Below are 26,696 nucleotides of genomic sequence, written 5' to 3' on the forward strand. Positions count from 1 at the left end.
ACCATCCCGGGCTGGTGGTTCGGGGGGAGGGGTCCTGTGGGTCCTGAGCTGGCGGCAGCTGTGCTCACCTTGACTGGCTGGCAGCTCTCTGAGTGGGCGAGCGCACCGGCGTGTTCCTCCATCGCCTTGCCTTGCCTTGCCGCCTGGCTTTCCTACCCGGCCCCTGTAAAAGGGAGAGCAGCAGGTGGTTGGTGCACTGCATGCCAGTAGGGGAGGCTGGGCTTGCAGCCGGCTGACCAGGAGAAAGAAGAAAAGGCGGCCGCTGCAGGTGAGGAGACACCGCCTGCTCTCCCAGCATGCCTGCCAGATTTCAGCCACCTTCCGTCTCCGGGGAAGGCGTCCGCCCTGCCTGCCTGCTGGCGGAGCGCCGGGCAAGAGAGCCATAGGAGGACCCTGACCCCAGCTGGCTAGGGGCGCATTGGGAAGTGTAGGTTTGAGGGTTCAGTAATGACACAACACACAGAGATCTGTTGAAGCTCTCTGACCAAGTTCTCAAGCTGTCTCTCTGTCCCAAGCTGTTCCATAGTACTGGATGTCAGTAGCGTTTTATTAGGCTCACTTGTTTCTCCCCTCCTCTGCCCTGTACAGTGGAAACGTTACAAGAGGAAAGACTCTAAGCTAAGATCACAGTATGTTCTTAACAGAATGTTCTTTACGCTGAAACTCTCCTATCTTGCCCACTGTAGCTAAGTTTATTTTCTCAGCAAACTCATGCAGACTCAGCAGACCTTGTGCACTGCTTGCCAATCCCCCGGTGAAAACTGGAACTCCCGGGCATGCCTCACAGGAGTTTTTCATTTCCACAGGGAAGCTTCCCTTTGGAATTAGGAAACGAGTGAGTCAGCAGGGGGGAGGGGTCCAAGGTGGGGAAACTTTAACTTTAATCAACTTGGTCCCCCCCCCCAAGAAATTTAAATCCCCCCCCCAAAAAAAGGAAATTCTGGCTACGGGCCTGGAGCTTAGAGGGAAGAATCTCCAGGTTTGGGGCCCTCTCAAGTCACCACCCCTTGGAGTGGAATTGGCTGGGTTTCATGGCAAGTTGCAGGCACAATCTTGGTGGAGGAGAACGTGAGCGTCCACATGAGGAAGGTGGTGGGCAGAGGATGAGAAGCCAGGCGAGAGACTCGGTAGCCGCCTTCCAGGCGACGAGAGGGGATTCGGGAGGCAGAAGGGCTTCTCCTCCTGACCCTCTGCCCTTCCTTGGCCAGTTCAGAGCAGGTCCCAGTGGGAGCCATGCCAGGCATGGACCACGCCCACGTCCTCTTTACCACATCGTCTTTAACATAAAATAATCTGAGAAAATTATTGAAGACAAGACAAATTGCGGAGGGGGGTGTCTCTTCTCCCTATTCTGCAGTTCAGGGAAAATCTCTCTGGAAGTTTGGAAGATCAAGGAGGTGAACTGAGGCCTCCTTTGCCACCCCAACAGAAACTCTTCTGTCTTTCTTCCCCTGGGAAAACAAACTGGGGTTTCTGCCTATAATGTAGTGGAGTTCCAGGCGTGGCATCGTGACATCAGCTCGAGTTGATTGGTTACATCAGAACTAAGGATACACCGGCCGGTCCGAGGCCGGCTTATATGCGTGAACACACTCACACCCAACACTCCCCCCCAATTCCTTAATAAGCTGTGTTTACAAGACCCAGTCTATGATAGGTCTATATCAGGATCCAGGCGACCTTATTGGTGCGCACTAGGATTCACAGTGGCCCAGATCAGCTCCCCAGGAGAAAATGGCCCCTCTTGAGGGTGACTCTACAGCACGACACCCTGCTGAGGCCCCCCCTCCCTGTACCCTTCCCTCCCCAGGGGCCACCACCAAATCTCCAGGAATGTCCCAGGCCAATATTTAAAGACTAGCTCTGCCTCCCGAGAAAAGATTTGTTGCAACGTGGGACAAAGCAACATCCTCAGAGATTATCCTTTCCTGGCAAACGGTAGTCAAAATTAGATGTATAACAAATATCACACTCCCCTTTCTTCACTGTGAGGACCCAAAGTGGCTTGTGTTGTCCTTTTCTCCATTTTATCCTCACAACAACCCTGTGGGAAAAGCCAGCAACTTTTAGTGCAAAAGTGGGGGGGGATCTGAACCTGGAACTCCTAGATCCGAATCAGGCACTCTGCCCACTAAACCTAACTGCCTCTGATAGCAAAGGGACATTCTTCACACACATACAAACATCCTCCCTTGTTTTAAAGGAGGGGATATTTTCTACCGTCTCTGCCAAATCTCCAGGAATGTCCCAGGCCAATATTTAAAGACTAGCTCTGCCTCCCGAGAAAAGATTTGTTGCAACGTGGGACAAAGCAACATCCTCAGAGATTATCCTTTCCTGGCAAACGGTAGTCAAAATTAGATGTATAACAAATATCACACTCCCCTTTCTTCACTGTGAGGACCCAAAGTGGCTTGTGTTGTCCTTTTCTCCATTTTATCCTCACAACAACCCTGTGGGAAAAGCCAGCAACTTTTAGTGCAAAAGTGGGGGGATCTGAACCTGGAACTCCTAGATCCGAGTCAGGCACTCTGCCCACTACACCTAACTGCCTCTGATAGCAAAGGGACATTCTTCACACACATACAAACCTCCTCCCTTGTTTTAAAGGAGGGGATATTTTCTACCCTCTCTGTGCAGGTTTATTGGAACACAAAGCAGTTTCTGCCCCCCCCCCCCGCACTGCTCCTCTACGAAAAAAAATTCTCCTCACAACGACCATCTGAGTTAGGGCTGACTGAGAGGGTGTGACTGGCCCCAGGTCGCCCAGGAAGCGTCCGTGGAGGAGTTCTGGGTATTTAAAGCCATGTCTCTTAGATCCTGGTCGGACACTCTCACTACTACACCACACTGCATCTGGCAGCTCAGGTAACGTTTTAAAGCCCATTAAGTCTTTTAGATGGGAGATATTTTCGACCCTTCCTGTCTGTGCTGTGGCCCTTTCCTGTCTTCTCATGAGGAAACCTTTGCTTCCATTGGAAGTAGCAGACGCAGGGCTTTTCCCCCCCTAGGAACGCACCGGAATGGAGTTCCGGAACCTCTTTGGCAAAATTCTTTTTAAAATGTTTAAAACGTCATGAGTTTTCAGTATACAGATTGAAAACGTCATTTGCCCCTTGAGAGTTCCAGCAGCTCTTTAAAAAAAACAACCCAACTCTGAGTAGGGGAATGTCATCATAAAGCCAATTTGTGCCAAAATGGTTCAATTGCCTTCATTTTGGGCACTGCAAATTCCACCGTCATCCTGAAGTTAGTGGCCAATATTGAGGCGCCCAGCTTTATTTTTCACGAATGATGCCTTTCACCGTCGACTTTAGCTTACGATGCAACGAGCACGTGGGGGTGGGGTTTGAATGTTCCAGTGTGTTCCTTCCATGTTTGGCACAGTTCTGGGTGGCACCTCATTTCCCACTGTATCCCCTATCCAGTGTTCCCTCTAAGCTGAGTTAGTGTGAGCTAGCTCACAAGTTTTTAGCCTCTGGCTCACACATTTTTTGTCCTAGCTCAGGAAGGAAGGCTCCACAGCAAACTAATTGATGCAGTAGCCAAATGGCTCGCTCACAACTTTAATGCCAGGAGCTCACAATGCGGAATTTTTGCTTACAAGACTCCATGGCTTAGAGGGAACATTGCCCCTATCCCATTTTTCCTGGCAACCCCCATATCCTCATGTTTCTCTGTCTCCTTCCCTCATTCTCACCCTGGATGTAGAAGAACGTCTTCAAGGCTAGTAATACTAGGTCGATGTTCTGTTTAAGATATTGAACGTGTTTGGACCATGATACGTCTGGCTGGAGTACAATTCCTAGATATCTAAATTCATTGACCTCGTCATTTGTACATTCCGATTTTTCCATCTTTCGTTAGATCTTCTTGTTGACTTGGTAAACACCATAATTTTGGGTTCATCTTCACTTATCTCCAATGGCTCGTCGTTGCAATAGGCAATAAATGCTTTAATGGCTTGTTTTAGGCCAATCTGAGTTTGTGATAGTAGGACAATGTTATCAGTATGTAGTAGGGCAGGCACCGGTCAGTTTCCCAAACATGGTGTGATATTTTGTAGACCTGGGACAAAGTCATTTAAATATAAATTGAATAGATGTGGTGCAAGAATATATCCTTGATGAACACCTCTTTGGATAGGTATAGCCTAGGGTTTGGTACGTGTCCTTTGTTGTTCAGTTTGACACACAGTGAGTTTTCAGAATAAAGATTCATTCATAACTTTAACAATCTTTTAAGCGGGCGTGTAGCATTTAGTTTGTTCCATGGGCTCCTGCAGTTTGCTGTAGTGGTTAAGTGCATGGACTCTATTCTGGGAGAACCGGGTTTGATTCCCCACTCCTCCACTTGCAGCTGCTGGATGACCTTGGGCAAGCCATAGTTCTGACAAGAGCTGTCCTTGAAAGGGCGGTTCTTGAAAGAGCTCTCTCAGCCCCACCCACCTCACAGGGTGTCTGTTGAGGGGAGGGGAAGGGAAAGGAGTTTGTAAGCCGCTCTGAGACTCCAAGTGAAGGGCAGGGTATAAATCCAATCTCCTCCTCAGTTGTATGGCTTGAGCTAGGCCTCCCAAAAATTCCAGCTCTGATCTGGAAGGCCACAGTCAGTTATAAATATCGATTGTCAAATGCTGAAAGTCTCCCGACTTTTACCATATTGACAGCACATGAACACTGCTTCTCAAAATGGAATGATGTTGTAGATGCAAAAACAAAAACTGGGCTCATGGAAGATAGAGAATCTAACCAAAAAAAGCTGAACATTACAGAGAAATTGCTCAGATATGATTGGAATGCTCTTCGAAATGATGCTAGATGAAAATGCTCCCCACTTCATCTAGGAATTTAATATTCCACCCAATTTGACCCACCTCTTTACTTGAACATGTTGACCGTTCCAAATCGGAGGCGGTCATACATGATCGAATGCTGTAATGCCTTTCCAACAGCCCAGAGGAAGGGCTGCTTTCTCAAGATACCCCCAGACCAGTGCAATTATGACTGCCCTTTGGCAGAACTTGATTCGCCATCTCATTTTCTTCTACTGTCCAAAACGTGCAACAGCAAGAGAAAGATTATTTAGAAAATAGCTGTTCAGATACTAATCTTTTCCTGATGCTGCAAGATTAAGACTGCTTCTCTCTGCCAAAACTGTGTTGTGGACGTTGCACATTTTTATTTTACTGTGGGTTTTTTTTTACTCTTACAATTTTATGGTGTATGGCCTATAGGCTATTAAACCTAAACGAACTGAACTGAACTGGAGGGAGATTAGCATGTGTGTGTGTATGTTTGGCCCAAAGTCACCCAGTTTGCTTCCAGACCAGAGTGCAGATTTGAATTGCAGTCTCCTGGGATATATTCTGGAAGTCTAACCACTAGGCCACGCTGGTTTTTGCAGTGTGGCGGTGCTGAACATTAGCAAGCAGCCAATCGTAGGTGAGTGATACGTTCTCATGATAAAAAGACCTATTCACTGTTCACTTTGTTAACTGCTGTTTGTACCTTTTCATTCTTATTTGATTTCTATCTCTCTTTTGCAGTTGGAGCTTTGAGGGAAATGGTGAGCGAGAAGGACGCAGGAGGGAGACTTGTGGGAAAAGTCTGCAGGTGGAAGCAAAATCTGAGCATCGAGTGGTATCAACGGGACTGTGCAGAATGAAAATGGAAGCAAAAGAGAAGCAAAGGAAAGAACTGGTTGCTTGTCAGAGCAGAAAGAAGCCTGAGGTCTCAGCCCAAGATGAAACAGGGAGGAGAAAAAGGCCTAAGCGTGCTGTGAGTCAGAAAGGGTTCAGCTGCAAATTGAGTGTTCAAACATATGAGAATGTTACAAAATGCAGGAAAAAGTATAAATGCTTGGAATGTGGGCAGAGCTTCCATAGGAGTAGTGCACTAACTATGCATCAAAGGATTCACACAGGGGAGAAGCCATATACATGCCTGGAGTGCGGAAAGTGCTTCTCTCAGAATAGTAGCCTAACAGCACATCAAAATATTCACACAGGGAAGAACTTGTATAAGTGCTTAGAGTGTGGAAAATGCTTCATAAAGAATGCTCACCTAACGAGACATCAGGAAGTTCACACAGGGGAGAAGCCATATAAATGCTTGGAGTGCGGAAAGTGCTTCTCTCGGAATAGCAACCTAGTTATCCATCAAAGGATTCACACAGGGGAGAAGCCATATCAATGCTTTGAATGTGGAATGTGCTTTTCTCAGAACAGCAACCTAACTGCACATCAAAGAATCCACACAGGGAATCTGCCATATAAATGCTTGGAGTGTGGAAAGTGCTTCCCTTGGAATGCTGAACTAACTAAACATAAAAACGTTCACAAAGAAGAGAAGCCATATACATGCTTGGAGTGTGGAAAATGCTTCTCTCAGAATGCCCACCTAATTGGACATCAAAAGATTCATACTGGGGAGAAGCCACATAAATGCTTGGAGTGTGGAAGGTGCTTTTATCGGAATAGCCACTTAAGGTCTCATCAAAAAATTCATACAAGGGGAAAGCAGTATAAATGCTTGGAGTGTGGAAAGTTCTTCTCTCAGAATAGCAGCCTAACTGCACATCATAACGTTCACACAGGGGAGAAGCCATATAAATGCTTGGAGTGTGGAAAGTGCTTCTCTCAGAGTGTCAACCTAACAGCACATCATAACGTTCACACAGGGGAGAAGCCATATAAATGCTTGGAGTGTGGAGAGTGCTTCTCTCAGGGTGTCAACCTAACCGCACATCATAACGTTCACACAGGGGAGAAGCCATATAAATGCTTGGAGTGTGGAAAGTGCTTCTCTCAGAATAGCAGCCTAACAAGACATAAAAAGATTCACATGATGGGAGAGGCCTAAAGTATTGAGAGTGCTTTTCTCCAAATGGCAACCTTACGATTCAAAGAGTTACATAGTGGAGAATCCATATAAATACTTGGAGTGTGGAAAGTAATTAACTGAGAATGGCACAGGAGAAGCTTTACCTTATACCACAAGAGCCCTCCAGTCATAGTTAGCGTGTAGAAGACCAATTCAAATGGCTGACCTTGCTCTTATGTTAATAGACCATTCACCAAGGTAGTGAGATGGATGCCTCATTTTACTTCTTACAAAATGAAGAAATCCATAATTTTCCTGTGGGAAATTAGAATAATATGAAATGGTGTCATATTGTGGATTAAATTTCATGGAGGTCATGTCTATCAGTGGCTACTAGTTATGGTGACTAAAGGGCATCTCCACACTTAGAAAAAGTCAGACTCTGAATACTAGTGCCAACCAAGAGGCAACATCAGGGAAAGGCCTCTTTGCTTTGTTGTTTGCCCTCCAGAGGAAGTGTTTGGCCACTGTGTGAGATGGTATGCTGGCTTAGATGGACCACTGCTCTCATCCAGCAGGGCTCTTTTGAAGTCCTTAGGGTTCCAAATATCTGTCCTCTGATGAGAAGACGAATGCCCAGGGTAAGCTATGTTGTTCTGTATCCATTAGGGCTACAATATCCCTTTGGAAGAAGGACCCCTCTTTCATTGAGCTATAATTTCTCGAAGAGTTTGATGGAATATAGCAGCAGACATTCTGGCCTTAAATCCATTTACTCTGCTGCTGTTCGATACACTTCCTGTTTCAGACCAGAAGTTGCATGTCAGAAAGACTCCAGATTGCTTGTCCCACCCCGAATTTTCCACCCTGAATCCCAATGTCAGCTGACAAACATGCCTCCTGTAGAGGTCTCCATGGGGTAAAAGAATCTTCTCAGGAGTCAATAAAGGGAGGCATGAATTGGGGGCTGTCAGGAGAAGGGGGGATAAAAGGCCCAAGCAGGAGGAACTGGGTGTCTGACACATGCTGGGAGGTGAATAGGAAACCAGCCAGTCAGGTCAGGCTGGGAATCCTTACATCCTGGAGGTGTAGATCTAGTGAGCCCTGAGAGGCAGGATCCCTGGCCAGGTACTGTTGCCATGGAGCCACCATGGATGGCATTATTAAAGACTCTTAGATATGTCTGCTTTGCTGAACTGTGCAAAATGTGTGTCAGAGCAATGAACAGAGCTGTTTTCCCAAGAGAAGTGCCCTTATACTGGACTCTGGAATATGCACTGTGGCCAAGGGGAGCCTTGTGCCTAAGAAGCAGGCCAAACCAGACGTGGACCTGGGACTACAGAAGCCTCCTGCCCCTGTGCCTCTGCAGCCATACAAGAGCCAGGATGCTGACCAGCAGCCCTGACCTCTATGCACGCATGCAGCAGAAGACCAGAGAAGGAAGCCATGCTCTGCTATTAGACAAGAGGTCTCTGAGCAGATGCCATAGAAGAATCTCTTCTCCACCACGCAGGCATCCCCACCACCACCTTCATGTGTTAACTTCACCTGGCAAGACACACATTCCTCTCCAGCCTAATACAAAAGGATGTGCCCAGCTACCAACAATAGTAGCAATCCAGCTTTTCTGTCACCCATCAAGGTAACGCCACTGTCAAACATCTGGTCATTAATCCAAAGCACCGGCCCTGCAACCTGATTGGTTCTCTTCCTTCTCTCCTTTGTCTCTACCCCTTTCCCCAAGAGGTGTCACTCCCTGCTGGACATAGAGTTTACAATGGCCTAACTGTTACTCCCTTCATGCCCCATTCAGAGTTTAAGCTTTTGAAATATCTCCTGGGGACCAAGCGACCACATGAGCCTCTGCCTCGTTTTCAGGTATTTAAGGACAGCCTTTTGCCTTTGCTCTCTCTCTGGCTTCTGTCTCTTCCTTTCCTGACCCTACCCTGCCTTGTTGGCTCCAAATCTAGACCTGTTTGGAATCGGTCCACGTGTGTTGCTGGTCAACTTACGATCCCTTTCACAGGAAAATCTACAAAATAACAAAGACTAGAGACCACATCTTTAGAGCTACAAATAGACTGACCACACGGTCACACAACAAACACAACAACAATGGAGATTCTTCTTCTTGACCCCTAGAAGGAAATCACCTGAATACAATAACCAATCAATGTTACTAAACAGACTTCAGTTTCTCGGGCTTTGTTTCCACTGGCTCTATGCCAGGTTTCCTTCCAGGTCAGGCTAAACAATAGCACACAAGGTAAGTAGATTAACCCTATAATGACTGAGGCTGATTTCCCACAAGTGCTGCTCCACGCTCGCTCTTCCTTTTTGCCCAGATGGTACGTGTCAATTTCACACAAGCTGCTGCACAGGCGCATTTTGCCCCGGTGCTTCGCGTGATTTCCCCCGCGTCTACTCAATCCTCAAAAAACAGGATTGAGTAGATGTGGGGAAAATCACGCGAAGCTGCAGGGGCAAAATGCTGCCTCATACCATCGGGGCAAAAGAGAAGAGCGAGTGTGGAGCAGCGCTTGTGGGAAATCGGTCTGAATCTCATATATTTCCAACATTTCCATCAATTACGAATGTAGGCAACAAGCCATAGTTGTTGGATAACACACTCGTTCAGTTTTTACGTCAGTTGGCAGGAGTCCCTAGATGCGCTGCAGGAACTAGATACTTTGCAGGAACTGCAGCTGTATTTTGACTGGAACTAGCGCAATGCTTTTTTGAACTAAGGGCCTGGATGGCTTTCTTCAACTGAGATCGAAGGCCGCCTATGCTTGTTGAAGGAGGGTATCCATTGACGTATGTGGGAAAGATGTATATACAATAAGCTCGAACTTCCTGGTCCTCCCCCTACAATGCTCAATAACATAAACTACCACAAAGTGTCGAGGCTGATTAGGTTGAGGGTAACTAACCTTGATTGGTTTATACTTGAGCTGCGGTGGCTCAAGTGGTTAAGACGCTGAACTGCAGGCTGTGGAAGGTCAGTAGTTCAGCGGTTCAAGACCCGGGTGCCGCAAGACAGGGTGAGCTCCTGTCTCTAGTTCCAGCTCCTGCCAACCTAGCAGTTCGAAAGCAAGAAATTGCAAGTAGATAAATAGGGACCACTTCGGTGGGAAGGTAACAGCGTTCCGTGCACCTTGGTGTTTAGTCATGCCGGCCACATGACCACGGAAACGTCTTCGGACAGCGCTGGCTCTTCGGCTTTGAAACGGAGATGAGCACCACAACCCTAGAGTCGGATTCGACTGGCTTTCGAGCAAGGGAACCTTTTTTTTTAACTAACCTTGATAAGGCTAGTACATTATCCCGTGCAAGGCGTGTATGTTCCACTCTTGCATTAGGGATTGTTGTTGTTGTTCAGTCGCACAGTCAAGTCTGACTCTTCGGACCCCATGGGCCAGATCACGCCAGGCCCTCCTGTCTTCCGCCGTCCTCTGAAGTTTGCTCAGTTTCATGTTCGTTGCATCTATGACAATGTCTAACCATCTCATCCTTTGCCGTCCCCGTTTTCTTTGACCTTCAATCTTTCCCAGCATCAGGGTCTTCTCCAGGGAGTGCTCCCTTCTCATTTGGTGGCCAAAGTATTTGAGCTTCAGGTTCATTATCTGGCCTTCCAGGGAACAGTCAGGGTTGTCTGTCAGGGATAGCCCCCCCCCCCAATTCTTCCTTCGTATGAGATATTTATCACAATCCCTAGCCACAGACGTGCTTTCACACTTGCTCGATGAAACACTTTTCTGACGGCAGAGCTAATGGGACATTTTGCGAAAATCCCGTATTCACATTGGTTATGTGACTGTGCATCTGGTCCATTAGAGTCACTGGATCACCTCTTATTGTGTGACCTTGGGTCAGTCACAAGCTCTGGCACAGCTGTTCCTGAAAGAGCAGTCTCTGTCAGAGCTCTCTCAGCCTCACCCACCTCCCAGGGTGTCTGTTGTGGGGAGGGGAAGGGAAAGGAGTTTGTAAGCCGCTCTGAGACTCCAAGTGAAGGGCGGGGTATAAATCCAATCTCTTCTCTTCTTCTTCTTCTTCTATTGTTCTGTTCCCAGTGGTCAGTCCCCAGGTCCCTCTGGATTAGTCTGATCTTGCTTTAAAAAAATCTTCCTATGGAACCTTGGGTGCCATCTCAACTATTGGCAGATTTTGATCCTGAAATAAGTTGTTCTGTTGCAAAATATCAGGCAATAGTAATCTCATTTAAACGGCGGAGAAATAGCCCTAAGTTAACTGCAAAGAAATGATGGTTTTATTATATGACTTACTAGGATTTTAGATTGCAATCATTTCATGATTCTGAAGATCGTAACAGAAGGTTTACCCTATCTTATTATTCAGGATCTATCCCATCTTAACCTTTTATTAACTCTTATGCAGAATATTTATTATTTTTTAAAAAATTAATCTTCTCTAAAATGTTTATGGTCCTCTGTTTTTTATAACTATGCAGATTTTATGATTTTATTGATTTTTACTATATTTGATGTTTATTGGATCTGTTCTACTTCTCCTACGTAATATCAATTGATGCTAAAAAATTTATTTCTGTTCTGCATAAGCTTAAGGCCTGTGGTCAAATGAGTGAAATAAAAGTAAGAAAGAAAGGCCCAGTTCTTTACAATGGTCTGAGTTTATATTTCTTGGAGAGCTGCAGTATATTATACCACTCAGAGGCTGAAAAATAAACTAATGCAATTTTCATAAGAACATAAGAGACGCCAATGTTGGATCAGGCCAAAGGCCCATCCAGTCCAACACTCTGTCACACAGTGGCCAGAAATACCAGGTGCCATCAGGAGGTCCACCAGTGGGGCCAGGACACTAGAAGCCCTCCCACTGTTGACCCCCCCAAGCACCAAGATGACAGAGCATCACTTGCCCCAGAGTCCCTATCTATACCTTGTGGCTAATAGCCACCGATGAACCTCTGCTCCATATGCTTGTCTAATTCCCTCTTGAAGCTGTCCATGCTTGCAGCCGCCACCTGGTCAGACATGCTAATCATTACACCACACTGTATCTGATAGCTCAGGGAACTTGGGAAAGCCCATTCGTTTTGTAGAGGGGAGATATCTTTCCACCCTCCCTGTCTTCTCTTGAGGAAACCTTTGCATCCATTGCAAGTAGCAGAGTGATGTCATAGAGCTAATGGTTCAATTGCCTTCATTTGTGGCACTGCAAGTCCCACCGTCATCCAGAAGTTAGTGGCCAATATTGAGGCGCCCAGATTTATTTTTCATTAATTACGCCATTCCTTCCATGTTTGGCACAGCGTCTGTGGGGCACCTCATTTCCCACCGTACCCCTATCCCATTTTCCTTGGCAACCCCCATATCCTCACGTTTCTCTGTCTCCTTCCCTCACTCTCACCCACCAACCAATCTACCTTTATTTGCCCCCCTCTCCCATCTTCACCTTTCCCTTCCCCAGCAGCCTCCACCTGGGGAAGATCTGGCCCAGTTATGCTGTGCCAGCACAGCCATTAGGGCATGTCCTGTTGCAAGGTGCTAGCTGGACTGGGCACAGTTGCAGAGTGGGGAACCTTCAGGGACTTGTGATCGAGATTTACAAGATTATGCATGGGGTAGAGCAGGTTGAGAAAGAAGTCCTTTTCTCCCTTTCTCACAATACAAGAACTCGTGGGCACTCAATGAAATTGCTGAGCAGCCGGGTTAGAACAGATAAAAGGAAGTACTTCTTCACCCAAAGAGGGATTAACACATGGAATTCACTGTGACAGGAGGTGGTGGCAGCTACAAGCATGGACAGCTTCAAGAGGGAATTCGATAAATATATGGAGCAGAGGTCCATTAGCCACAAGGTATATATAGGAACTCTCCGTCTGGGGCAAGGGGTGCTCTCTATTCTTGGTGCTTGGGGGGGTAACAGTGGGAGGGCTTCTAGTGTCCTGGCCCCACTGCTGGACCTCCTGATGGCCCCTGGTATTTCTGGCCACTGTGTGACCGAGTGTTGGACTGGAAGGACCATTGGCCTGATCCAACATTGGCTTCTCTTAGGTTCTTATGAGTCCCTTATTTACTCCTGTATCCCCCTCCCTGTCTTTATATGCCAGCCCCTGCATGCTCCAGTTTTCATGTTTCCTTCTCTGTTACTGTACTAGTCACCAACCTACCTTTTAACTGCTCCCCCCATGTGCAGGCTGATAGATAATTTGCTTTATACTCAATCTTTCTTCCCAGTAATGGTTAAAAGTAGCTCATGGAACTCTTTGCTCCTCCATTTTATCTTCACAACAATCCTGTGAGGGAGGTTAGCATGATGGTAAAATGAATATATTACGGAAGAAGGCTTGCGGGTGTTTTTCCAAGTTGCTCTATTGGGCCTAAGAACCAGATCTGAGAGCCATACAGTATGCGTGGCAGTATTAAGGTCTTGTATACTCTAGTTCCAGCTCCTGCCAACCTAGCAGTTCGAAAGCAAGACATTGCAAGTAGATAAATAGGTACCACTTTGGTGGGAAGGTAACAGTGTTCCGTGCGCCTTGGTGTTTAGTCATGCCAGCCACATGACCACGGAAACGTCTTTGGACAGCGCTGGCTCTTCGGCTTTGAAACGGAGATGAGCACCGCAACCCTAGAGTCGGATTCGACTGGCTTTCGAGCAAGGGAGCCTTTACCTTTACCTTTATACTTTCAAAAGTGCTGGCACTTATTGAGCTCCCTGGATGTAGAAGAACTTATACAAGGCTAGCAATGCTAAGTCGATTTTCTGTTTAAGAATGTCCTAGGACCATGATATGTTTGGCTGGAATACAATTCCTAGATATCTAAGTTCATTGACCTGTTGTAATGTGTACGTTTTTCCATCTTTTGTTACATCACCTTGTTGATATGGTAAACACCATAATTTTGGATTTTGGCCTCATTTATCTGCAATAGCTAGGGTTGCTTTTACAACTGATCTCCAGCTGACAGAGATCAGCTCCCCTGAAGAAAATGGCTGCTTTGAAGGGTGGTCTCTATGACATTGTACCATGCTTCGGCCCCTCCCCAACGCCTGACTTCTCCTGGATTCACCCCCAAAGTGTCCAGGTATTTTCCAAATGAGACCTGGCAAACCTAGCAATAGCTCATCATTACAATAGGCAATAAATGCTTTAATGGCTTGTTTTAGGCCAATCTGAGGTCTTGATAGCCGGACAAGGTCGTCAGCTTATAGTAGGGCAGGCACTGGTCCGTTTCCCACACACGGTGCATGAGTAGATATATTTTGTAGACCTGGGACAAAATCGTTTAAATATAAATTGAATGGATGTGGTACAAGAATACATCCTTGATTAACACCACTTTGGATAGGAGAGCCAGTTTGGTGTAGTGGTTAAGTGTGCGGACTGTAATCTGGGAGAACCGGGTTTGATTCCCCACTCCTCCACTTGCACCTGGCTGGATGACCTTGGGCAAGCCATAGTTCTGATAAGAGCTGTTCTTGAAAAGAGCAGTTTCTGTCAGAGCTCTCTCAGCCCCACCTACCTCACAGGGTGTCTGGGGAGGGGAAGGGAAAGGAGTTTGTAAGCCGCTCTGAGACTCCTTTGGGTAGTGAAGGGCGAGGTATAAATCCAATATCTTCTTCCTCTTCTTCTTCTAGGTGTCCTTCGTTGTTTAGTTTGACACACAGTGAGTTTTCAGAATAAAGATTCATTATTAACTTTAACAATCTTTTAAGCAGGCTTGTAGCATTTAGTTTGTTCCATGGGCTTCTGCAGTCATACAGCTTGAGTTAGGCCTCCCAAAAATTTCAACTCTGATCTGGAAGGCCATCGTGTGTTACAAATATCGGTTGTCAAATGGTGAAAATCTTCCAACTTTTACCATATTGACAGCACATGAACTCTGCTGGTCAAAATGGAATGATGTTGTAGATGCGAAAACAAGCCAACCGGGCTCTCAGAATATAGAGAATCTAACCAAAAAAAGATGAACATTACTCACAGAAAAATTACTCAGATATAATTGGAATGTTCTTCAAAAGAATGCTAGATGAAAATACTCCCCACTTCATCTAGGAATTAAATATTCCACCAAATTTGACCCGCCTCTTTACTTGAACATGTTGACCATTCCAAAACTGAGGCGGTCATACATGATTGCACGCTGTAATGCATTTCCAACAACCCAGATGCAGGGCCAATTTCTCAAGATACCCCCAGACCAGCGCTACAGTCACTGCCCATTGGCAGGACTTGATTCACCATCTCATATTTTCTTCTACTGTCCAAAACATGCAACAGCAAGAGAAAGATTTTCTGGAAAATGGCTGTTGAAATACTCATATCTTCTGAGCAGCCTCTGCCAAAATTGTGTTGTGGATGTGGCAAACTTTTGTTTTACTGTGTTTCTATCCATCTCTCCAGTTTCTGGATTTAAGTGTTTCCAAATTTTATTGCTTTCATATCATTAAAAATATTTTAATAAAATTCAAGCATCTGCAACAGAAGCAAGAAAATCCCCTCTCTGTTCCTTTAGTCACTGTTTCTCTTTTTCAAAGACAACCTGGTGTGTGGTTGATATTGCTGAAGGTTTTTCCAGGCCCCACTTTCTCATTATAAAAAGCTATATTAACTGTTCACTTTGTTAACTGCTGTTTGTACCTTTTCATTCTTATTTGATTTCTGTCTCTCTTTTGCAGTTGGAGCTTTGAGGGAAATGGTGAGTGAGAAGGGCTCAGGAAGGAGACTTGTGGGAAAAGACAACAATCTGCAGGTGGAAGCAAAATCTGAGCATCAAGTGTTATCAACAGGACTGTGCAGAACAAAAAGGGAAGCAAAAAAGAAGCAAAGCAAAGAATTGGTTGCTTGTCAGAGCAGAAAGAAGCCTGAGGTCTCAGGCCAAGATGAAACAGGGAGGAGAAAAAGACCTAAGCGTGCAGTGAGTCAGAAAGGGCTCAGCTGCAAATTGAGTGTTCAAACATATGAGAATGTTACAAAATGCAGGAAAAAGTATAAATGCTTGGAATGTGGGCAGAGCTTCCGTAGAAGTAGTGCACTAACTATGCATCAAAGGGTTCACACAGGGGAGAAGCCATATACATGCCTGGAGTGCGGAAAGTGCTTCTCTCAGAATAGTAGCCTAACAGCACATCAAAATATTCACACAGGGAAGAACTTGTATAAGTGCTTAGAGTGTGGAAAATGCTTCATAAAGAATGCTCACCTAACGAGACATCAGGAAGTTCACACAGGGGAGAAGCCATATAAATGCTTGGAGTGCGGAAAGTGCTTCTCTCGGAATAGCAACCTAGTTATCCATCAAAGGATTCACTCAGGGGAGAAGCCATATCGATGCTTGGAATGTGGAATGTGCTTTTCTCAGAACAGCAACCTAACTGCACATCAAAGAATCCACACAGGGAATCTGCCATATAAATGCTTGGAGTGTGGAAAGTGCTTCCCTTGGAATGCTGAACTAACTAGACATAAAAACGTTCACAAAGAAGAGAAGCCATATACATGCTTGGAGTGTGGAAAATGCTTCTCTCAGAATGCCCACCTAATTGGACATCAAAAGATTCATACTGGGGAGAAGCCACATAAATGCTTGGAGTGCGGAAGGTGCTTTTATCAGAATTGCCACTTAAGGTCTCATCAAAAAATTCATACAAGGGGAAAGCAGTATAAATGCTTGGAGTGTGGAAAGTTCTTCTCTCAGAATAGCAGCCTAACTGCACATCAAAAGAGTCATGTAGGGGAAAAGCCATATAAATGCTTCGAGTGTGGAAAGTGCTTCTCTCAGGGTGTCAGCCTAACCGCACATCATAATGTTCACACAGGGGAGAAGCCATATAAATGTTTAGAGTGCGGAAAGTGCTTCAATTGGAAAGGTGATCTAAATAAACATAAAAAGGTTCACACAGGGGAGAAGCCATAAAAATGCTTGGAGTGTGGAAAGTGCTTCTCTCAGAATGCCCACTTAATTGGACATCAAAAGATTCATACTGGGGAGAAGCCACATAAATGCTTGGAGTGCGGAAGGTGCTTTTATCAGAATTGCCACTTAAGGTCTCATCAAAAAATTCATACAAGGGGAAAGCAGTATAAATGCTTGGAGTGTGGAAAGTGCTTCTCTCAGAGTGTCAACCTAACCGCACATCATAACGTTCACACAGGGGAGAAGCCATATAAATGCTTGGAGTATGGAAAGTGCTTCTCTCAGAATAACAGCCTAACAAGACATAAAAAGATTCACATGATGGGAGAGACCATATAAATGATTAAAGTATTGAGAGTGCTTTTCTCCAAATGGCGTTGAATCCTTTTACTCTGCTGCTGTTCGATAAAATGTCATCACTTTCTGTTTCAGACCAGAAGTTGCATGTTGCATGTCGGAAAGACTCCAGATTGCTTGTCCCCACCCCGAATTTTCCATCCAGAATCCCAACGTCAGCTGACAAACATGCCTCCTGTAGAGGTCTCCATGGGGTAAAAGAATCTTCTCAGGAGTCAATAAAGGGAGGCATGAATTGGGGGCTGTCAGGAGAAGGGGGGATAAAAGGCCCAAGCAGGAGGAACTGGGTGTCTGACACATGCTGGGAGGTGAATAGGAAACCAGCCAGTCAGGTCAGGCTGGGAATCCTTACATCCTGGAGGAAGTGTAGCTCCAGTGAGCCCTGAGAGGCAGGATCCCTGGCCAGGTGTACCATCGGTACTGTTGCCATGGAGCCACTTCAGATAGCATTATTAAAGACTCTTAGATATGACTGCTTTGCTGAACTGTGCAAAATGTGTGCCAGAGCAATGAACAGAGCTGTTTTCCCAAGAGAAGTGCCCTTATACTGGACTCTGGAATATGCACTGTGGCCAAGGGGAGCCTTGTGCCTAAGAAGCAGGCCAAATCAGACGTGGACCTGGGACTACCAAAGCCTCCTGCCCCTGTGCCTCTACAGCCATACAAGAGCCAGGATGCTGACCAGCAGCCCTGACCTCTATGCACGCATGCAGCAGCAGACCAGAGAAGGAAGCCGTGCTCTGCTCTAAGACAAGAGGTTTCTGAGCAGATGCCATAAAAGAATCTCTTCACCACCACGCAGGCATCCCCACCACCACCTTCATGTGTTAACTTCACCTGGCAAGACACACATTCCTCTCCAGCCTAATACAAAAGGATGTGCCCAGCTACCAACAATAGTAGCAATCCAGCTTTTCTGTCACCCATCAAGGTAACGCCACTGTCAAACATCTGGTCATTAATCCAAAGCACCGGCCCTGCAACCTGATTGGTTCTCTTCCTTCTCTCCTTTGTCTCTACCCCCTTCCCCAAGAGGTGTCACTCCCTGCTGGCCATTGGGGTTACAATTGCCTGTTACTCCCTTCATGCCCCATTCAGAGTTTAAGCTTTTGAAATATCTCCTGGGGACCAAGCGACCACATGAGCCTCTGCCTCGTTTTCAGGTATTTAAGGACAGCCTTTTGCCTTTGCTCTCTCTCTGGCTTCTGTCTCTTCCTTTCCTGACCCTACCCTGCCTTGTTGGTTCCAAATCTAGGCCTGTTTGGAATCGGTCCATGTGTGTTGCTGGTCAACTGACAATCCCTTTCACAGGAAAATCTACAAAATAACAAAGACTAGAGACTACATCTTTAGAGCTAGAAATAGACTGACCACACGGTCACACAACAAAAACAACAACAACAACAATGGAGATTCTTCTTCTTGATCCCTAGAAGGAAATCACCTGAATACATTAACCGATCAATGTTACTAAACAGACTTCAGTTTCTTGGGCTTTGTTTCCACTGGCTCTGTGCCAGGTTTCCTTCCAGGTCAGGCTAAACATTAGGGCACAAGGTAAATAGATTAACCCTATAATGACTGAGGCCGATTTCCCACAAGTGCTGCTCCATGCTTGCTCTTCCCTTTAGCCCCATGGTACGTGTCAATTTCACACAATCTGCTGTGCAGCTGTATTTTGCCCTGGAGCTTCGCATGATTTTCCCCGCATCTACTCAATCCTCAAAAAACAGGATTGAGTAGATGTGGGGAAAATCACGCGAAGCTGCAGGGGCAAAATGCTGCCATGCAGCAGCTTGTGTGAAATTGACACGTATCATCCGGGCTAAACGGAAGAGTGAGCGTGGAGCAGCGCTTGTGGGAAATCGGTCTGAATCTCATATATTTCCAGCATTTCCTTCAATTACGAAGGTAGGCAACAAGCCATAGTCGTTGGATAACACACTCGTTCAGTTTTTACGTCAGTTGGCAGGAGTCCCTAGATGCGTTGCAGGAACTTCAGCTGCACTTTGATTGGAACTGCCTTCTATGCTTGTTGAAGGAGGGTATCCATTGACGTATGTGGGAAAGATGTATATAACGATGCAGATTTTATGATTTTTACTATATTTGATGTTTATTGGATCTGTTCTGCTTCTCCTATGTAATATCAATTGATGCTAAAAAATTTATTTCTGTTCTGCATAAGCTTAAGGCCTGTGGTCAAATGAGTGAAATAAAAGTAAGAAAGAAAGGCCCAGTTCTTTACAATGGTCCGAGTTTATACTTCTTGGAGAGCTGCAGTATATTATACCACTCAGAGGCTGAAAAATAAACTAATGCAATTTTCATAAGAACATAAGAGATGCCAATGTTGGATCAGGCCAAAGGCCCATCCAGTCCAACACTCTGTCACACAGTGGCCAAAAATACCAGGTGCCATCAGGAGGTCCACCAGTGGGGCCAAGACATTAGAAGCCTTCCCACTGTTGACCCCCCCCCCAAGCACCAAGAAGACAGAGCATCACTTGCCCCAAAGTCCCTATCTATACCTTGTGGCTAGTAGCCACCGATGGACCTCTGCTTCCTATGCTTATCTAATTCCCTCTTGAAGCCGTCCATGCTTGTAGCCACCACCACTTCCTGTGGCAGTGAATTCCATGTGTTAATCACTCCTTGTCATCAGTTTGACCTATATCATTCTTTAATCAGTTGACAGGCCCATGGGATCCTTCTTTCTTTCTTGAATGGTTGGGGACAGGAAGAGACAATAAAGTGGTCCATATTTTCCTCTTTCAGAGATCCCCAGTGTCCTTTGAGGAGGTAGCCGTGTTCCTCACAGTGGAGGAATGGGCTGTCCTGGATGCGGGCCAGAGAAAACTTTACTGGGATGTTAAAGAGGGAAATTAGGAGATTGTGGCCTCTCTGGGTAAAGATCTTTTCCCTTCTGTAATGATCATGGAAGAGAAGGTGGTGTCTTCTATTGACCCTCTTTGATTTCAGGGTGCACCTTCATTTACTACATAGGAATGAATGGAGTTCCCACATTTAGGAACCTCAAAGCTCCTAGAAAGAAAGCAGAAAGTACTTTTATGGTATAAAGGGAAACCTATTGATGAAGAGGGCTGTGTTTGGGAGAGAAGGACAATATCCAGTAAGGTTCCTGCTAGGAAATCCCCGCAGCTCATTTTTTCTTCTTCTTTGGCCTCTCTAATTTGACATGCTGTCTTTTGACTGAGTAAGTGAGGCTGAGGGGAGGAGAGGAGGAAAGGTATCATTGATTTGACTTGCCCAGAAGAGGGGCTATTGCTCAGTAGTGGAGTTTATGAGTCCTCGGCCCTTGACCCAAAGGGGTTTAGTGAGGTGAATCTTCAGTTTTAGGGCTGGGAAAGGCCCCTGCCTGAGGCCCTCTTGAGTCATGACCCCTTGGGGTGGAATCAGCTGGGTGTCATGGGAAGTTCTAGGCATAATCTTGGTTGAGGAGAACGTGAGAGTCAACTGTGAGGAAGGTGGAAGGCTGGGGAAGAGAAGCCAGCTGTAGCCAGCTTCCACGTGACAAGTGGGGATTCAGGAGGCAGAAGCGCTTTTCCTCATAACGTTCTGCCCTTTCTTGACCAGTTCAGAGCAGGTCGCAGTGGGAACCAAGTCAGGCATGGACCATGTCCACATCCTCTTTACCACATCGTCTTTATCCTGAGATAATCTGAGAAAATTAATGAAAACAAGACAGAAGAGGAGACATGCTGGATCAGCTCATCTAGTCCAGCATCCTGTTTCATAGAGTGTCCAACCAGCTCCCCTGGAGAGCTGAAGAAAGAGGACATGGAGGCCAAACCCTTTCCCTGGTGCTGCCTCCTGGTGCTGATATTACGGGGTTTGCTGCTTCTGAACATGGTGTTTCCATTCAGTCACCATGACTAGTAGCCATTTGGATATTTTCTCCAGGTCTGAAAGGCTCTCTCTGCTCACCAGCTTCGTAGTTCGCTGTACTCATCTATTTCCTGGTGATTTCTCCTTGTTAGACACAGCTAGCCATTGTTTCCATTGCAAAAAGCAGAGGTATTTGGTACTTCTCTGCCCTGTATTCCTCCCTGACAGGGACCCAAAGCAGTTGACCTCACTCTTTCTCCTCCATTTTATGCCCACAGCAACCCTGTGAGGTCAGTCTGGCTGAGACAGTGTGACTGGCCCAAGGTCACCCAGGAAGCATTCATAGGAAAGTCCTGGGCATTCAAAGTTGCATCTGTGAGATCATAAGAACATAAGAGAAGTCAATGTTGGATCAGGCCAATGGCCCAACCAGTCCAGCACTCTGTCACACAGTGGCCAAAAATACCAGGTACCATCAGGAGGTCCACCAGTGGGGCCAGGACACTAGAAGCCCTCCCCCTGTTGCCACCCCCCCCCAATCACCAAGAAAACAGAGCATCACTTGCCCCAGAGTCCTTATCTATACCTTGTGGCTAATAGCCACCGATGGACCTCTGCTCCATATGCTTATCTAATTCCCTCTTGAAGCTGTCCATGCTTGCAGACGCCACCTGGTCAGACATGCTAATCATTACACCAGACTCAATCTGATAGCGCAGGGAAAGTGCTGAATCCCTTTTGTTTTGTTCAGGATGGGATATTTTCCACCCTTCTTGTTTGTGATGCATCCTGGCTTCTTATGACTAAATCTTTGCTTCCATTTCAAAACCCTAGGGATAATCTGGCCAATGATGTTGCGATTCCCTTCGGTTTTGATGCTGCTGCTCCCGTGATGATCCTAAAGCTGGTGGCCCGTTTCCCAAAGCCTACCCTTGATTCCTGAGGAAGTATGCCTGCCACAAAAAGATGGACAGACAGACGCATCCCTTCCTTAGTGTGGACTAGACACCACTCGCTCACTCCCCTCACTGACCCCATCGCTTGCTGCTCTCCTGGTATTCTTTCATAAGCGAAAGACCCCTGCTTTCTCCGCGGGTTAATACCTTATGTTCTGTTTAGCTATATTTTTCTCCTAAAATGGTAGATACATTCAGTACAATTCTTTCCTGGAGACCTTCTTTTGCTGCTTCCTCTGGAGTATGAGTCCAATGTATGTAAAATGATTGAGTGCACTGGTCGTTGACTGTAACAATACATTTGATTTGAGTCCAATGCCAGTCACACTAAAGTAGGTCTCTGTGTTGACGAGAGTCTTCTGGCCCAGCTGACCTCCAGGAACCCCCCCACCCCCCTTCCCGTTTCTGGTTTTTATCTATGGGAGCTCACCCCTTCGCGCTCTGCTTGCCAGCCTGATAGCTTGCGGCGATTCCAGTCTTATATTACTACACCTCTCCCTGCATGCGATAGTTAATGTCAGTTTCAATACTGAGTGAGCCATGCTGCCCAGGGTTGCCATCTTCCAGGTGGCGCCTAGAGCGGCCTCTGAATTACAACCGATCTCCAGACTGCCAAGATCAGCTCCCCAGGAGAAAATGGCCCCTCTTGAGGGTGACTCTACAGCACGACACCCTGCTGAGGCCCCCCCTCCCTGTACCCTTCCCTCCCCAGGGGCCACCACCAAATCTCCAGGAATGTCCCAGGCCAATATTTAAAGACTAGCTCTGACTCCCGAGAAAAGATTTGCTGCAATGTGGGACGAAGCAACAGCCTCAGAGATCATCCTTTCCTGGGAAATGGTAGTCAAAGTTAGATGTATAACAAATATCACACTCCCCTTTCTTCACTGTGAGGCTTGTATGATTTTCTCCATTTTATCCTCACAACAACCCTGTGGGATAGGTTGAGCTGAGAATGTGTACTTGGCTCACAGCCAGCCAGCAACTTTTAGTGCAAAAGTGGGGGATCTAAACCTGGAACTCCTACATCCAAGTCAGGCACTCTGCCCACTAAATCTAACTGCCTCTGATAGCGAAGGGGCTGTTGTTCACAGAGCACTTTCCACACTCCAAGCATTTATACGGCTTCTCTCCGGTATGAATCCTTTGATGTGCAGTTAGGCTCCAGTTCCGAGAGAAGCACTTTCCACACTCCAAGCATTTATACGGCTTCTCTCCGGTATGAATCCTTTGATGTGCAGTTAGGCTCCAGTTCCGAGAGAAGCACTTTCCACACTCCAAGCATTTATACGGCTTCTCTCCGGTATGAATCCTTTGATGTGCAGTTAGGCTCCAGTTCCGAGAGAAGCACTTTCCACACTTCAAGGAAAAGCAAAGCAAAAGAAAGAACTGGTTGCCCGTGAGGGCAGAAATAAGCCTGAGGTCTCAGCCCAAGATGAACCAGGGAGGAGAAGGAGACGGCCTAATGGTGCCTTGAGTCAGAAAGGGTGCAGCTGCAAATTCATTAACAAAACATATGAGAATGTTACAAAATGCTGGACCTCTGTACTGGACCTCTCTCAAGAGGCTGAAGAGTTGTCCCTCAGTGGAGCCCCGGCCGGGCACATACTAGCTTCTGCCCCTTGCTGTCTACGGACTGAACACTGGCCTCGAGAATGACTGGAGGCTGAAGAGTTTTGACCATAAATCTTCTGAGCACTCCTATTGCTTCACCTTCTGACCTGCTGGAGTTGTTCATGGGTCACTCTGACTCATGTTCTCTTGCTGTGGCTCCTGGACGGATACTCAAGGGCTAGAATTTTTCTTTTCTAGGCACGCCCACCTGCCTGTATGCCTGATTCTCGATCCATGGTCACCTCCATCTCTGCAGCACTGCTCGAGGCACCCGATAACTCTGTTGCCGCCGTCCAGCCTGACTTCTCCATCCTGACTCCTGTCCATGGCAGCTAGCATAGAACAGGGCAGAGCTGCTGTCAAGGCTGACCCTGCCTCAGTGAAGAAATGTAACTAAGGTGTACTAAGTTCCCAAGTAACACACACAATAAAGAAAAAAGACTTTACTGAAGAAATTCAGCAAAAGGTATAAAAGGGCATATTAATCAGTGACCGTAAAATGGACAAAAACAACAAAGATAAAAGTATGGGAGTCCTAATACAGTGCGGCAGGTTCTTGAAGCAAAGATTCCTGGAGCAAAATACAAGTGTCTTCTTGGCAGCAACGAGGCATGGGGAGAAATAGTAAAGGAAAAGGGTAACTCTTCTTCTCACTAACCTTACTTACTGAAAACTGCAGGCCACAACCTCGTGAGCTCCTCCACCAATCCTTGGGTGGCATTCATGGAACTTCCCAGGGGGAAGGCAAGTTCCCCCTCCCCTACCAGATTCACAGCTGAGCTATGTCAGCTAATGAGAAGGCCTGACTGGATGTCCTTTACGAGCATCCACCACGGTGTGGCCAACACTTGCAGAAAGATACCAGCTCAGAAGAGGACACAGATATCACTACTGAGAAGTCAGAGAAATCCTTTTCTCGACAAATCAAAACTCTTGCAAAAGAGCTAAAACAAGAGGACAGAGATTTACTGACTCAGTTGCATCAAGATATATTCAGGTGGGGCAGCCCTGTTGGTCTGAAGCAGCAGAACGAAGTCTGAGTCCAGTGGCACCTTTAAGACCAACAAAGTTTTATTCGTGGTGTGAGCTTTCGTGTGCAAGGCACACTTGGTTAAATATCCGACAAAGTGTGCTTGCACATGAAAGCTTATATCGTGAATAAAACGTTATTGGTCTTAAAGGTGCCACTGGATTCAGACTCTTATTTCTGCTGCCATCTTTCTCCTGCGTTGAAATACTTTATACAGCCTTTCCATATGTGCACATAATCAAAACCATATACTCTTAAAAATATAAATATGTTACTGTATAAATTGGTGATTTTTAAAAACTATCTTAGATTTAATGTTCTATAAGCAATCACTACAAATTATTATTAACAGGGCTGTTTTTGGGCAGGAACGCACAGGAACGGAGTTCCGGCTGGCTCCCAAGTTGGCCACGCTCGGAACTCATTAGCATAATAGGCCACACCCAACAGCAGGAACTCATTACGATTGGCTACATTAAGGGTGTGTGGTCTAACATGCAAAGGAGTTCCTGCTACAAAAAAGGCCCTGGGTTTTGACAACAAAGGTAAACAGAACAACAAGCAAAAGGTGGGCATGGCTGGATAACCACACCTCTGGTCACATGGGGGTGCAGCCTAATGTGCTAATGGGCTGTGCTGTCAGGGGTGTGGCCCAATATGCTAATGAGTTTTGCTGTTGGGTGTGGCCTATTATGCTAATGAGTTCCTGCTGGACTTTTTCTACAAAAAGAGCCGATTATTATTATTTACCACAAATGAAAAAAGCTCACATTCAGTATTACTGTGTCTTATTATTATACCATCAAGTCCCCAAGATATGTCTACTTAGAAAGTTACGTATATAACAAGAAGAGACAAAAGCAAATATCTTACATATCATGGTCCATAGAAAAGATTTTCAGAATATATTAACCAGAAAAAGTCATAGGTGACAGCAAAGCATTACTTTTGGCAGTCATTTAGCTTCCTCAGAGGTGTTTTCTCTGCATATCTGGAAATGTACAATGCAGAAAAAACTTTTATGCTAGATTTATTCTTACTTAGTCACTATAGTGGTAGAAGAAAAACAATTCCAAGGAAATCTTTAAATCTTATTTAGTCAGTTGTTTTTAGTTAGTTTTGGGTTCTTCATAGATCAGCACATGTTTGTATTCCAGCTCAGTCTAGTGCATTCTTTATTTTGTCATCCACAAAAATAAATTTGCAATCCAGTTTTAAATAATATAACGCTATTATAATCCAGTTTCAGGTAATACTAATCATCCAATATATTTATAATCCACTGAGATGTGTTGGATGAAAGGGAAAAAAGGCTGGCGTCTTTTTATTTTGAAAAAATATAGCCTCCAATTCTCAAACAAAAGAAGAGCTAACCAAGGCCAGCACCGATTAGCAGTTTGGCAGTCTGCCTTGCTATTTTCTCTCTCTATTTTAAGTTCTTTTTCTCCAGAGTTCCTAATTAGCAATTAGTCATTGAGTGGAAAAAAGAAAATGGCTGCTTATCTGAGTCTATTTCACTGTCTGAATAACATACAAATCACCACATAATTCTTTATAGTGGAAAATACATAGTTACAAGTTCCAGAAGACTCAGATCATTATATTATGACCTTGCCAATCTGCTGGTAGCAAAAATATTATATATCACATGGACGTGTTCTTAAAAAACAGAAGAGAGACCAAGGAAGAGAGACAGGCGGCATTCACACTCCCCCCCCATTAGTTCTATGCTGCCATTGGAAAGAGAGAATAAAAGTACACACAGTTGTTTATATCTAATGTTCTTTGTTAAAAGTTTCGACCTGTGTAACTAGAGTTCTGTTGACAATATAAGACAATACAGATAATGATATCAGGTAAACCTACCCAGCGTTTTGCTGGCCATTCTCGACAGCTGCCTTGATGGTTGGCCATGATAAAAGGAGTAAGACAACTAATTAATCTGCCAATATACCCTCAGAGATCATTGGAGCGTTCCTTAACGTTGCCGGCCCAGGAGTGGGTGGGGTTGGGAGGGAAAATGGGCCCTGCGGCCGGAGGCCTCTACTGGAGTGCAGGGGTGGGTGGGAGGGGAACGGACCTTCAGAAGTGGCGGCCTTTGGCGTCGGTAGTCCTCGTCGTCTGAAAGGAACAATCAAAATGGCGCCTGCTGACTCTCGCAGCA

The 26,696-nt window shown here is 45.8% G+C and overlaps 1 protein-coding gene and 1 pseudogene across 1 annotated transcript in view; one reads left to right on the plus strand and one right to left on the minus strand.

Annotated features, from left to right (window-relative positions):
* The window catches only part of LOC107122456 (zinc finger protein 208-like), a gene marked incomplete at its 5' end in the record, with an annotated part of 108,266 nt that overhangs the window by 36,838 nt on the left and 44,732 nt on the right, over nt 1-26,696 (minus strand). Inside the window, one exon of the mRNA XM_015425558.1 lies at nt 23,012-23,207. Within this exon, the coding sequence (XP_015281044.1) occupies nt 23,012-23,207 (196 nt within the window). The remainder of the gene's footprint in view (nt 1-23,011; nt 23,208-26,696) is intronic.
* On the plus strand, nt 5,882-18,437 carry LOC107122464 (annotated as a pseudogene).

Source organism: Gekko japonicus, unplaced genomic scaffold (assembly GCF_001447785.1).
Source record: "Gekko japonicus isolate JY-2015 unplaced genomic scaffold, Gekko_japonicus_V1.1 scaffold729, whole genome shotgun sequence".
In the NCBI taxonomy this organism is placed as follows: domain Eukaryota; kingdom Metazoa; phylum Chordata; class Lepidosauria; order Squamata; family Gekkonidae; genus Gekko; species Gekko japonicus.